Below are 15,068 nucleotides of genomic sequence, written 5' to 3' on the forward strand. Positions count from 1 at the left end.
TGCAGAACGCAATCAAACCTGATATTCTGGGTTGCTGGAATTTAGTGATACATTCTCCCATGAAGCAGCAGTAGTTATTTATGTAGTATCACAGAGAGTTACGACAACAGATTTCATACCACTGAGAAGGCGAACTCCAAATACGCAACGCAAAACTGAAGCAAGTTGATGAAAAGCAGCAGAATCAGTAAGGCTTTGCCGTACGCTTCAGGTGATATTCAGAGTTCAGTTCACGCTTGGGCGTACATGTAGTAATGTCCATTTTTATCTTTGTTTTAATTTTGCTGTTCATGGTTCTTTCTATTAGAATTAAAATGCAGACACAAAGGTACTGACAGTAAAGATATGAAGAAGTAGTGAGGGACTGAAAGCAAAGGGCTGACATGTACGGGTCCTGCACAGAGGGAAGGACGTGTGCAATGGAAAGGTAATCCTTCTGCAGATGGATTTTGAGCTCCTTTCTGTGAACTCCTACCAGAGAGAATCTGGCCAGGCTTACTGCCCATAAGTTTAAGCAGTTCACTTGGGTTTCTGGTTTTGCATCATGTCCTTATCTCTTTTTCCTTTTAACTAAGATGGACAACTTCAAAGGTGGCCCAGACTTGGACAGGTTGAGCTGTTTGGCAGTGTCCAAGAGTTAATGTCCTGTACAGATGCCTGTTTCTCTTTGTGTGCTATTGTGGCATTCTAAGGCAATTAGATTTCCCTTTTTTCCTCTGCGTTTCTAAGCTGCTACTTTTACTGTTAGTTTTGTTTTGTTTCATTTTTAAAGGCACTTTGCTGCAAATTGAAGAGTGTTAATGAATCCATTAAAAATGACCAACATTAAAAAAAAAAATGAGTGAGAGTTCACTGTACACTCAATATTCTGACAAATAAAAAAAACAACAGAGGAACTGTATACTACAGCAGACTACTACAAATTATTCTCTATCTTAACAGTTAACACAATTGCATCTCTATATAAATATATGACCGTAGAATAGACTTCAGATCATCCTTAGTGCAAGGCGTAGCTCTTCATATTTTCCATTGGAATTATTATTATTTTTTAGTTTTGCAGTAGAACTTTATTCCCCTACACATCCAGATTTCACACTAAAACACATAAGTAATTTAAGTACAGTAATCCTAAAATGCCACTCGACCCTTAGAATTACTTACTACCTTGAAGCAGTGAATATGAAAGCCATATATAAATATTTTACAGGCATTTCAGTTTGCTGAACTATAATAGTTAGAAATAAGGAAGTCAGAATTAAATTTATATTTCATTGCCTTATTCATAATGTTTTTGTTTGATATGTGGGTAACAGACAAGCAAATCACCTAAAGAATGAAGTTTGCAAGCATGAAAACACATTTCCATAATTGCCTTGGCAGGAAGCCCGTGTGTTCTCGTGGCAGAGCTGTGAATATTCCATGGGATGAAGGAGCTGCTTGCTCAGCAGTGGTGCGCGATCAGCGGGAGTGCTTGGTTCTTTTATAAGTCCCCTGGGAGAACAAGTGTGTGCTGAAAAAAAACCCCTCAAACCGTCCTTAAAGATTCACATTTTCCGGTATCTCAACTTGTCCAGTATCTTTAGAAAAGGAGAGAAGAATAAGGGGAATCGAACAACAGGAAAGACCTGTCCTGCGTATCTGGGAATAAAATTTAATTTCTGTTAGAAACAGCTAAGCTTTGTGGTGCAGATTCTGTGCAAGGAATGGATAGATGCCGGTTTTGGTGTACGCGCAGACATAATACAAGTACTTCTCTCCCATTGATTTTTAACCAGCAGTGGTACGGGCTGGCAATGTGTCAGTGTTGGGCTGCTGCTCTCAAGAGCTCATCCAGGAAATTTTTCCAAGTCACAGCAACCTCCATTGAAGTTTGCTTGCCTCAATGGGAGACCTTTTCTTCTGAAGGGGCTTCTTGGGGCTTGTTCTGTATTGCTAATCATTTTGTTAAGATGAGGAACAGAATTATCATGGATTTTTAACTAGCTTGGATTTTTTTCAAAGGCGTAGTTCTTTGGCGTTGCATTGCTACTGCCTGCATTACACCACTTGTCTCATATCGAGTATTTAGATGGCATCTATACTGTTGTTTCCTGTGAAAACAGAACAGCTTTCACGTTTGCATTCAATTTGGAGAGAGTTTTGCATTAAATTGCTACATGTTTCATAGAACTTGACAAACTTAGCAAATTTTACGTAGGATGAAAATCCTCCCTTGAAGTGAAGGAAACAGAGATCGTCCACAGTAGGCACGTTATCAGGATAGCATTAATTTTGCTAATCTTGTAACAGTGTTGTGGCTTAAATGGTGTCAACACTGGAGACCTGAAAGCCTAAGGTCACCATACTTACTGTAGGTGCCAAAAAGTTCTTCTGTAAGAAATGATGGTGTGATCAGGGTAATGTTATTTTTTGCAGGTTAGCTGTTACAAATATAACTTTCTGTCCTCTGGAAAAAAATACTTTCAATTTCTGGCTATACATTTATTTATTTGTTTATTTTTAACTAAGCAAAATACAGGAAGGATGAAAAAAACTTTTTAATCAGTTGTGTTTGGGTTTTTGTAATGTTAAATTTGAAGTTCAGGAATACTCACTGGAATAAAGGCTTTGCATTAGTTTTAAAGGTTTGGAAAAGCAAAACTGCTTTTAACTGTTGCTTTGTTACATTAATATGTTAGTGGCAGTCTCCTTTGATGTGACGTTCTGACTTCTCATAGATTTGATAAGGAGAAATATCTTACTAAATATTTCAAGAGTTGATAGGAACCTTGGCAAAAGGCCTGTGTCTCTATCCCTGGAGAGCATTCAGATTTTGCCTTTTCCCGTAACATTAAACTTTGATAAAAATGGGTTGATTGCAAGGTTTAATCATGTAATGTACTCTACTAGGAATCTGTTTTCAAAATGCACTCAATTTTGATATGAAATCCAGCAATTAATTTGGTATCGGTCTTGGGGCCGTGTGGCTGCTGGTCCCGGAGATTAGTTGTTTCATGTCGTTCGTAGTGGTATATCAGTGGCTAGAAGTCTGTTTTCTTCATAGGGAGCGTTTCTCATCCATTTTCTTCACAGTGAGCATGGCTGTTAAAACGTGCCAGTGGTAGTGCCTGCATTACTCAAAAACATGGAGGCATCTCAGTTGTTTTTCACTTATTTGAAGGCTGAAAAAAAAAATGAAGTGTTTGAAGACTGGAGCTAAGAGCTAAATTTTATTAGCTGGTGCTGCTGCCATGGGGAAGATCAACCATTATTATTTGGCTGACCTGACGCATTTTATACATGCATATAAAGTATTGCTCAGAAGAAATAGTCATGCAGACTTACCTGTAGCATCCTGAGGACACAAGGGAAAGCGGAGAGGTTGAGTTGCATGCTGAGCGTGTGCATGACTTGCTGCAGCAACCTGGATTGTCCAGGTGGGACTCTGAAGAGCTGCGACTCACTAGGGCACCAGCTGGCCAGGGAGCCTTTGCCTTTTCATGCCTGGTCACGGCTTCCAAGTGTTGCATATTTTTACTTCGAGGCTAATTGCATTTATTATTGCTCACTCTCCTCTCCTTCTTTTTGTCTTGCATAGCTCAATAAGCAACAGCTACAGATACTGAGGGAACGCTTCCTGGCCTTTTTGAATGGGGAGACACAAATCGTAGCAGATGAAGCATTTTGCAATGCTGTGCGAAGTTACTATGAGGTAAGTTATGTGCTTTGTTTTCTGTATTGTTTAAAATGTTCATAGGATCCCTTTTAATGCAGATACAAGGAAATGAATTTTCAGCTTCAAAGGCAGTGAACTTACAAACCTTCTAGAAACAGCTTCCTCCTACTCCAGCTTTCCTGGAGTTGAAATTCACTGCCTGGGCATAAGAGATAAACGGAACTGTAAAATATCCACCCTTTTTGAATAAGGAAAAGAAAACCAAGAAAAGACAAAACAGAAGCCCCTGGTGCTAAAAATCTTTCTGGCAGCGTTTGATACAACCAGGCACCGCTATCTTTATCTCCATATGTCTAAGTTACCTCTTTTAATCAGCGCTGCAGTTGTAAGTTACCATCTTGAGAAATATGTGCTCTGATTTTTTAGTTACCATGCAGAGATTTTTAGAGAGGAACCTCCTGTTCCCTTCTTTCTGCACAGCTGGGCCAGCTCTCAGGTTCTGCTATGACCTCCTAGGCACATCCAGCGCCTACAGCCACCATTGTAGATCTTTAGATGTGATTTTAATTGCCTAAGGGACAGGTCCCATTCCAAACTAAGAGGACAGTTCACTGTCCTTTTTCTACATCAGTAACGTATGGCTAGGGAATTTATTTCTTACTCTTAGCAAGTGGTACTGCAAATTCATTTTATCTCATCTGACTTCAAACTTGCTTAACGAATCACAAGGGCTGTATGTTAAACTTGTGTTTCTTTTGAAGGGTCTTCCTCCATACTTCACATTACCAATTTTTTTTTCAAATTTTTTAGCTTTATTTTTTATATATTATTTGTCCTTTGTCAACTAGTGAATGAAATGCTAGTGAATTAAACTTTTCTTCATGGAGAAAAAAAGATGTGACTTACACCCTAGCTTGCTTTTATCTACATTAAATTCTGTTGCACAATAAAAAAGAAGAGATGGGGTGGACAAATGGTTTTCCTGTTGTACAGAAGTGTGAGAATTCAGTGCAAGTTTCTCCAGATCACAGTCTGATCAATACTGCAGCAGTTGAAATGAAGGAAATACTCATAAAAATGCTTTAGAAACGATGGGGATGTGTCTAGCTTAGTTTACAAGTCTGTAAGTGAAACAAGAGAATATGAACATTCAGGAGGTACTATGTAGGGGTGCGAGAACAGTATTGTGGTGGGTTGACCCTGTCTGGATGGCAGGTGCCCACCAAAGCCCTTCTGTCGCTCCCTTTCCTCAACTGGACAGGGGAGGGAAGATAACACGTGGATATCTATTCCACTGTTAACCTCCACAGGCTGCAGGTGGTTAGCTGCTCCACCATGGACCTCTATGGGCTACATGAGGACAGCCTGCCTCACCATGGTCTTCACCATGGGCTCCAGGGGAATCTCTGCTCTGGTGCCTGGAGCACCTCCTGCCCGTCCTTCTTCACTGACCTGCGTGTCTGCAGAGTTGTTTCTCTCACATATTCGCGCTCCTCTCTCCGGCTGCAGTTGTGCATTTTTGGTTTCCCCCCCACTTCTTAAATATGTTATCACAGAGGTGCTACAACCATCACTCATGGGCTCGGCCTTGGCCAGCGGTGGGTCCATCTTGGAGCTGGCTGGCGTTGGCTCTGTTGGACATAGGGGAAGCTTCTAGCAGCTTATCACAGAAGCCACCTCTGTAGTGCCCCCCCGCTACCGAAACCTTGCCACACAAACCCAATACAAGCACAGAAGTTGTTAGAAAGTAATCCTTTTTTCTGTGTAACTGATGAAGAAGTTAACACTGGGAGTGTTTTTTCAGTTTGGAAGATGGTGCAGGGCAGGGCTGAGCTAGTTAGCTGCCCAGCAGTAGCTTTCAGAGGAGTGGGATGTCTCAAGATGCTGAACATGGGGTAGAATTGAAAAGGACATAATGTTTATGGGTCTTTCTTTCAGCAAGCTGTGTAAGATGCTTGGTATGTTAAAGAAAGTAGCCTGCCCTTTGGAAAGGATGTGATAGTGAATAAAAATGATTTTAAAATAAATGCCTAAACAGTCATTATCGTGTTAATATTTACTTTGTCTCTTGTTAATGAGATTTTCTTGGACACATCGAGAACTATGTTTTTCAGTTTATCTGCTGATGCAGTGAAGGGCTGCGCTTAATAATCTAAGATGGACCTATAAAATGGAAGACTCAAATGCTCCAGCTATTTTCAGCCATTCTCCGCTTAGAATTAAGTGTAGAAATGTTCTAGCTGTCCAGTTTCAAACAAAGGATTGCAAAGATTTTAGCATCACTGTCAAGGCTATAATGACACCATGGGCTAGTGGGATCTTCATCCCATGTTAGTACACCGTGAGCTCAGCTACCAGCTGTAATTTGGTTCTTTATTCTTTTTTTGTTGTTGTTTATTCCACGCCCCCCCCCGATTCCTTTTTCCATTCTTTCCAGAGATTTCCTTGCAGACTTGCACAACCTTTTCCAGTTGTGCAGTCTGAGTCAGCATTTGCTAGTCACTTCTAATTTCTTTCCAAGATTGTGGTAGATAGTTACCGGTATGCGATATTAGATTTAATGAACTTTGGTGGAATCCAGCTGGAGACTTAGTTCAAACTACTGCTTCTCTTCAATGCATTTTAATCAAATTTTACACATCTTAGCACATATTCTCATATCATCGCTTATATGTGTCTCTTGTGCCTTTTTCATTTGCTTCATTACCCATTTGTTGAAAATATTAATATCTATTACTTCTTTGTGTGTTCAGTTGCTGTGGTGCTCTGATGCTTTCTCATCTGTCTTCGGCATATGATCCAGCACATCTCCTGCTCAATGATGTTACTAGTTTGAATTATGGACATCTTGTTTGTTTCTGTTATACAGATCTTATGAGCTTCAGTGTTAATTTCCTTATTCTTTAGTTGCTGAGCTACAGTTCAATTTTATCTGACATGGAAGGAAACAAATACGTGGTCTGCACAGTAATTATTTTACTCTGAAAATGATTAATTTGCCTTTAATCCTATGCAGTAGTCATGGTTTGAGACTTATTACAATATCGCTTGCAAAGGCAGGCTATTCTCATTACTGTAGTTGATTTTCCACTCTGAACTCTTTAACTTTGAATGGGAAAGAGAAGGTTTGTTTTGGGCATGTGACACAAATCCTGTATCACCAGTTGCAGGTGTTTTGAGTCACTAAGTCTATCTATAATTACTGGGTTCATTCTGAATTTGTCCTTTTAAGAATGTAAGAGTAAGTTCCTAGGATTTAGGAACTGATTATAGCTAAATCTTTGATTTACTTTTCTAGAAATATTTGCCGAAAGAGTAATTTATTTACTGAATAAGTAAATATGAATTTCAGCATCAATTTTACGGTGCTGTAAGAGAGTCACGCTCCTGTGTCAGGACTACTTGGGAAGATTTACACTTGTCAATTTTGTTGCCTTGTCCTCCAGCATTATGTCTCTTGCAACGCCGCTGTTGTTTTTAAGACTTTCTATTAATATTCTAGCATTGCTTTTCATTTTTCTTAAAAATCTAGTAGAAAACCAATTCACAGGAAAAGTTGCATAAGCTCTTTAACTCCCCAGAAATGGTTATTTTTGTGTTCTGCGTAATTTCCCCCGAGCATCCCACTGCACTTCCTGAAAGTCTCACTGAAATTTAGCATGATATGTTTTTGTATACATATAATTAAGATTGTCTTGAGAAATTATTTTCTCTTCCATCCTAATTTTAGAGAAGGTATAGAAATGTTTACAGTTCTCTTTCTGTAATCATTCTTTCAGAATTAACACAGGAAATTTTTTTTGTGGAAAATTCCGTTGCAGACATCGAGCCAGATTCTGATCAGTAGAACATCAGATGTTGGTGATGCTTTTTGGATAAAGAGAAAAATTCAATCATATGGCAATTTATTATGAGTAATTGTATTGGACACACTGCTAAGTGTAAAATTAAGTGAGAAAGTGGCTTATGAAATAAAGTCTTTCTTTCCGTATTTCAGCCTAGTTTTTTTAAAAAGTTATCAGTAAAATAGTAGATAATCTTCCATTTGTCGTTTCTTGCATACTCTTTCATGAAGACTGGAAAATGATCTTGCGTAGATCCCAAAGGGATTCATTTGCCACTTTTTATATTGTACATATTAAAGGTATATACCTCGGGCTAAACTCACAGTACTAATTCTTTAGTCTTGAATGTACGCAGTCTTAGATATGAGTGAAATGTGTGCAAAGAACTGTAATGAATGTTTGAAATACCGCGAAACCTCTTTCAATATTGTAATGATTGCAAGTTCTCAGGTTTTCAACCCTCTGCTTAAAGCATTGTGCAGCTGCAAGAAATTTTATGTACTGGTGTTTTTCCTGTTTTTCTTGCTGCTTCATTTTAAATATGGGGTTCTAAGCCATAATTATTGCATGCTGCTTAAATCTGAATGTTAAATGCAGGATCTGTAGCAGTTAGCACTATGAGGGGTTTTCAGAATTTAAAATCAGACTTAGTACGACTGTACCTGTTTGCCTGTGATACAGAGATTATATTTAACTTAATTTCTATTTAAATTCAGGTGTTGTAATCCTTGGCAAATTAAATTGTTGTCTGCCACTGTGAGGCAATAGGAAAGAACTGAGGTATGGCCAGTAGCAAAAATTGGTGAGGCCAGAGATTTGTGTACAAATCTAGCTAATAGATCGGTACTGCCTGGCTGCGGGGCGGGTTTAGGAGGGTTTAAAAAAAAGTGAACTAAAAGTAGAAAACAACAAAAATCAACAGTAAGAAACAGCAGAGGTCCCACGTCATAGAATCATGGAATGATTGGGTTAGAAGGGACCTTAAAGATCATGTCGTCCAACTCCCTTGCCACGGGCAGGGACATCTTTCACTAGATCAAGTTGCTCAAAGCCCCATCCAGCCTGACTTTGAACACTTCCAATGATAGAGCATCCGCAAATTCTCTGGACAGTCTATTCCAGTGCGAGGTCATCATGTGAGGTAAAGGTGGCCAATCCCAGCCTTGGGCATGTTCACAGTAGTTGATATTGGGCTGTTAAGGAGTTCGAAAGTTCTACAGAGACTGAGAATGAAAGAAAATCATATATAAAATAATCCTGTGAACATCTACCAGTCTAGATGTACCTGTGGTAATATCACTGTTTATTTGTTTTGATTAAATCTGTGTGAGCATTTACAGGCTTCCTGAAAGTGTTTGGCCCATAGTGGAAGCACACGCTAGTGTGACAAAAGCATTGAGCATTTCTTGTACTTACCCTTAGAAAAGGATGAATTGTGTTTATTGGAGCTTTCTTATATGAAGACATTCAGATGTTGGGTTAGCCCAAAGCAACGATGCTATTTCTGCCTGTTATTATGGAAAACTTGATCTGAAGGTTTTTTGCATATATGTCAAGGAAGTGAGGGGCAAAAGGGTCTTGCGGATGAAATTGCAGAAGGGAACAAGCTTTCTGCACTAAGCGGTATTTTGGTTGCTTTTACAGCTTGAGTTTTAGTGTTAGCTATTTTAGGTACATGGTTTTTATTCAAGGCGACAAAAGGCATAGTTGATCCTGATGAATATTTCGGGGATGAAGATGACCCCTAAAGGACCTAAAAACCATTCATTAGAATCAAAACATAGTACACACAAAATAAATAGTAATTAAATGTTGGAACATTCTGGTTTGATATTATCAAGGCAAAATAATGGTATCAGTAAATTAAACATTTATTTAAATACATCAGGGTAATAATTATAGAAGCTAACTAGGTTTCAGGGCATAAATTCATTGGTTTCTGCTTTCATTGTTTTTCTCTGAAGTCATAATTGGCATAAGTATGTATTGAAGGATATGGGCTTTTTGCTCTGTTCATCCTCTTCAAAAACGTAAATACTAGGCCAACTTGGGATTCATTGTTGATGCAGTCTCATTTGGAGAAGCTGTTTCAACAGTATGTTTTCGTACATTAGCTTTAGGATAACCTTGTGAGGGACCCTTTCAACAACAAATACGTTTGTAGTTGCGCTTACCAGCACTTACAGTTTCCTTCCAGTTGCTTTAAAATGGTGGCAAACTTGAGGTCAATATAATGTTGCATGGGGGCTGTTATTTTAGAGGTCTGTTTTAGGTCAGTTCTTTGAAAAGCTTCATGAAAATGCTTTTAGGCCACCTACCTCCGAGAGCAAGGCGTAACAGAGGTTTATCTTGGTCATCATGTCATTGAAGAAGCTCTAATGCCTTCAATGTTTTGGATCAGCAGCCACAATTTGGCGAGTAACGGAGATTGTCTCAGTGTTAGCAATCTAATCATTTTCCTCAAAGAAGTGAGGGGGAGATGAGATACAACACATTAAAACACGCTTTGCATGATCTAGACCTCTTCCGTGCTAAGGAGAGACCTGATAGAGTCGAATTGCAGGCTTTGTGATGCACAGCTTTCTCCTGAGAGAGTGTTAACTGTATTGCTCTTGCATGGAAAGCATGTCAGTGCTGAAATCCCCTGGTCTTTTGCTTTACAAATAGCTACATGTTACGATATTCCTTGTGTTTTCAAAGACTGGAAATCCTGTTTTCACTTCCACCTGTATGGTGTCAGAGAAGCAAAGCATTTTGCCGTACATCTGCACAGAATATAGTTGCTAGCTGTTGAAACTGTGTCTATCCAGTCTCTTTGGAGACTGATATTTGTAGATGATCGTTGTTAATTTGACTGAGGATGTCATTTGTAGAGTTCCCATGTTATCAATACAGATGTAATTATAACAGACCTGTATTTCAAACTTCTAAATGAGGTAGGTGGTTGACAGATGGCGTTTAGTGCATTAATTGTACCAATCCTTATCTTTTTAAGTGGTGGGTGCTGATAAAAGAGAGGAAGAAATGGCTCATTTAATTTAGATTTTAAAAGAAATCCCAATACTGGCATCCTTTTTGTTCATTTTGTGACCACTGTTGTTCCTAGCAAATAAGGAAGGCCTGGTAGGTCTGACACTACACTGCAGAAGTAATTAGTGTTGGGTAGTGAGGTATGTATCTACTGTAGTAAGCATTACGTGACATTATTTATTTATTTATTTATTAGGTAAATTCTGAATGTCTGTTAATCTGAACAGACCAATTAGAAAACCACGAATGGCTCAAAACGTTACACAACAGTAATTTGGTCTGCGTTGCTTAATTATTTTTCTCCTAATCCTAGTGCTGTTGTACTCGGTCTCAAAGGAAAACAAAACTTATCTGGACATTGGCTTTGCACAGTTAACAGTACGTTGCACTGAGACATGGACTATACACATTTTTGTTGATGCTGTCTTCTGGGCAGCTGAAAGCAGTGGAGTTTTTTTCAGCTAGCCTGATACTAATAAGAAATGTTACAGTTTAACATCTTGCAGAAATCTTGAGGAGATACTAAAATTTTATTCTCTTTTTTCAATTATTAGGAAGGATTTCTTTCACTAGATGGTGAAAGTATGACATGTCTATATCTTCTTAAGTTATCATTCCGGCTGCCTTTTCCATATCTCAGCACAAAGGTGACCTTAAGGCCCTTTGGAAGTGGAAATAATACTGCAAAATATTTCATTGAAAGAATAATGTTAATGTCAATGGATTTTCCTTTGTGCCTTTATGAGGGGAGATATAGATTAGATATTAGGAAGAAATTCTTTAGTCTGAGGGTGGTGAGGCACTAGCACAGGTTGCCCAGAGAAGCTGTGGCTGCCCCATCCCTGGAAGTGTTCAAGGCCAGGCTGGATGGGGCTTTGAGCAGCCTGGTCTAGTGGGAGGTGTCCCTGCCCATGGCAGGGGGGTTGGAACTAGATGGTCTTTAAGGTCCCTTCTAACCCAAAGCAGTCTATGATTCTATATTGTGATGTCTGTGTGTTCCAGTCAGCAGTGTCTCAGCGACTCTCCAAACTAATGGGGAGCAACAGGACATTTTTTTTTTCGTCCTTTCATCAGTCAGGTGGCTATTCAGCCCAGTCTCTGACTTGCTGTCTTTTTCCATGACCAGAGGGAGACATGTAGTGTCACTTGAACTTGAAGCATCTGAATACAAGAGAAGTGAAATTTTCTACAAGATACCGATGGACTCTGTTTGAGCCATAATTAGTCCAGCCAGGGTCTCTGTCTCCTGACTCTGTAGGTGTTGGGATTTTCTCACATAATTTCTTTTTGAGTAGAGATTCACTCTGGAACGTTGCCGTATTTTTCTAATGAATCATTCCACTGAATTGTAAGCAACTAATAGCGAAAAGATTTCTTGATCTTAAAAACAAAACAAACGAAAACCCCAAACCCAACCCACCAAGTAAACAAACAGCAAAGGAGAAAACCTGCTATTTTATGTACCATTAGATTGCATTTCTAGGGCTGATGTTTACTCTGGGTATTATTTCATTTACTCTTAGATTTATAGACGGTGCGATAAATGACTTTTGTTTGCATATTTTGATTGAAGCTCTCTGTTGCCAGTTTACTTCGTGACAGAAAGCTTTACCTGTCAAATCCGTAGAGATGTGTGACTTGTCAAAATCTTTTAAACTTTAAAGTAATGTCTTGGAAAAGTGGCATTTTGTTCTTAATGGTGAATTCATAATCTCTGAATAAACCAAGACAGAGAGAACCTGGCAGTAATGGATAAAAAAGGTCAGCAAATGGATAGTTGAAATCCAGAAGTCAGTAAATGAGAAGTGAGATTTTAAATTCTCACTGATCTCTCTCAGCCCCATTTCATTTCTGTTCTATTGCTAATTTCAGAAGACAACAACAAACTCTTATACCCTGAGAATTGTGAAGGCAGAACACAGACAATGGTGATGTAAATATTTTCTTCGTGGTTGTTTTCAGGGTTTGATTGATCTACATTTCCCACCACAGGGTATTGTTGAAAAGCCAAATTGGAAAACGAGATTCTTCTCAAGCTTTTATTTTCTAAAGTAAGCTTTGTGGTGCCGTAGAGATGACTTTTTCTACTTCAAGTTTCCTTAAAAAGGTTTTACTCCTCACAGAGCAAGAAAGAGGTTTCTTCAAAGTTAAATCCAGGCATAGAGGTGCTATCCACCCAAGATTCTCACCAAGAAACAACATTATCTTAAACGGAGCATACTAAGAGAAATAGATTATGCAGTCTGTTCCTGTTAGTAAATGCCTGCTTTGAGCACCAGTAGTGAACAGTAACTACCTCATTAAGGAAACTGTTCTTCTATCCACTTGGCCTCGCCATCAAACCATTTCCCCTAATTTCCTAGTTCAGTTTTTCCTATTAACTTAAGCTCATTGCTTAGCTTGCTGTTTTTAAATGTAAATTGTACAATCTCGTCTCTTATTGTATTACCCTTTGTATAAATGGGTCTGTCTTGTGCCTCCTTAGCAAAACAAAAATGCTGAGCAAATTATATATTCTTAAACTGTAGTCAATAACTTGATATCAGGCATTTGTTATGGTCCCTCTTTGGACCTTTCACTTTTCTTATTTCTAAATTAGGGTTCCAGACGCAGCCCCAAATCCTGGTGTGATTCTGGTACCTTGCACTGCTTTATGTTTTACTTCTGTAATTCCTGTAACCCAGCAAGGCGATGCTCCTTACAGAAGTGAGTGATCAGTAGGGATATGAATTTTAAGGCTGGTGTAAAGGAAGGAGGATTCACAAGCGACTGTACCAGGATAGGAAGTGCCGTGGGCCTTGGTGCTGCATCTGCAGGTGTTTTGAGCAGGTGTGATGGACAGCTGCACACAGAGCCACCCTCTCTGTAACACCTCCGGTAGCTAGTGCAGAGCTAGCTTCTGTCTGCCTGCTTGCCAGCATGTTGTCATGGAGGTGTACTCCAGCGCTTCGAGCCGAGTCCCACACAGCGTGCCTGCTGGCACAGTTGGCAGGGACTGGCAAGATGATTAAAGATAGTGCTGCTGTCTAGGGTTGTTTTTTTTTCCCCCCTCTGAAATGAAATAGTCAAAAGATGCAGTTCTGCGTCTGTATATTTATGGATTCATAGGGTCCTGGGTGTGCATATCATTTCTCTGGACATCTTTCTGTTTCTTCATCTTTTCAGCCGTGGTGGCAAAATAAGCGTGAAGATGTTCACCTGTGGCACGGTACTAGGCCAGCACTTCCCAGCTAGAAAACTGCAACTGGGTGCTTGGGACTTGTGAGCATTGCATACCTTTCAGTGTTTTCCCTCAGTTTGGAATGTCAGCATGACGGTTCACAGCCCAGCATGAGAAAATAAATAATCTCCCGGGGGTGAGGCTATGATGTTTTTGTTACATTCAAATTTTCTGGTTTTGGCGTACCTTTCCTAAAACTAGGAAAGGTTTTCCTCTGAGAGCAGCAGGCATCCTTTGTTGGTGTGTGTTTGTATCTCTGCAGTTTCACTATGATAAATATGCGCCATGAGTAATGTGTTGTTCTGCTCATCGTATGCAGATACTACTGCAGGAGAACCTTCCAAGTCTAAGAGTAAGAAGTATTTTAATGAGAGATCAGATTTTATTTTCAATGAAATCCGACATTTTCTCAGACCTTTCTTCCTGACCAGCATAAAATTAGCCACAAATATATACTTTTCTCCCTGGTTTGAGTCTATTCACTTGCAAGTCTTCTATAATCTTCCTTTGAACATTAACTTTAGAAGGATTATACCTTTGTCAGTTTATGTGTGTAATTACAGCTGTAAGTACAGCTTGTTTATTTGGTCTTTCTTAGTTCCTCTCCTTGGTTTGTTTATGTCCAGACAGTCTAGAATGCTGTGGTAGAAATTACAAGAGTCAGTATCCTAGTACCGTCCCTTGTCTGTTTTACTGGTTGTCTTGGAATGCAATTCAGTTTTTAATGCTTTCAAGAGTATTTCCCCTATAAGTAGTTAAATTAGATGGAAACAAAATGAAACAAGGCAAAGCAAATCGTCTAGTTCTGTAGTGTTTTTCTTGCACTGTCGTAATGAGCTGTGGCACATGCAATGTGATCAGTAGTATTGAAATGTCCATGTCAAACCCCTTTGGTTTTACTTTCTCATGTGATCTCTTTGCACCTTCCTCAAGGACAGTAGTGCAGCAGTTTCTTATTTCAGATAGATCTGCAAATTAGAAAATTCCCTTTACTTTTTGCCATTAAGAAGTAATTTTGTAAAATCTAACCTTTTGTAATGGAAAGCGGGTTACCTTTTTGCTTGGTTTTTTGAGCTTTTGGTATCTCACTAAAGCTTAGTGCAAAGCTATGAAAAAAATACATAGCCAAACCTTTTACAGAACTTGATTTTTAAAAAAGGCAATGGACAATTACAAGTTTCCCGAACTTAATAACATCCAAGCAGCAATATTGTTTCAGATCAAAGTCCAAGGAATTCAATGTCCTTTGTCAGATATTACAAGATCAAAGGACATGTCTGATGAAAAACACCTGGGCAGGGGAGGCCCACGTGAT

At 39.1% G+C, this 15,068-nt stretch overlaps 1 protein-coding gene across 12 annotated transcripts in view; it reads left to right on the forward strand.

Moving 5' to 3' along the window:
• Positions 1–15,068, forward strand: part of CADPS2 (calcium dependent secretion activator 2) — a 321,334-nt gene that overhangs the window by 61,433 nt on the left and 244,833 nt on the right. For all 12 annotated transcript variants that reach the window (XR_012588637.1, XR_012588624.1, XM_074597183.1 and 9 more), the window contains exon 2: positions 3,581–3,694. Coding sequence is in view for 9 of the 12 variants with exons in the window: in XM_074596347.1 (XP_074452448.1) it covers positions 3,581–3,694 (114 nt within the window). In the remaining 3 variants the exon portion in view is untranslated. The remainder of the gene's footprint in view (positions 1–3,580; positions 3,695–15,068) is intronic.

The sequence above is a fragment of the Larus michahellis genome, chromosome 1, assembly GCF_964199755.1.
Source record: "Larus michahellis chromosome 1, bLarMic1.1, whole genome shotgun sequence".
Lineage (NCBI taxonomy): Eukaryota > Metazoa > Chordata > Aves > Charadriiformes > Laridae > Larus > Larus michahellis.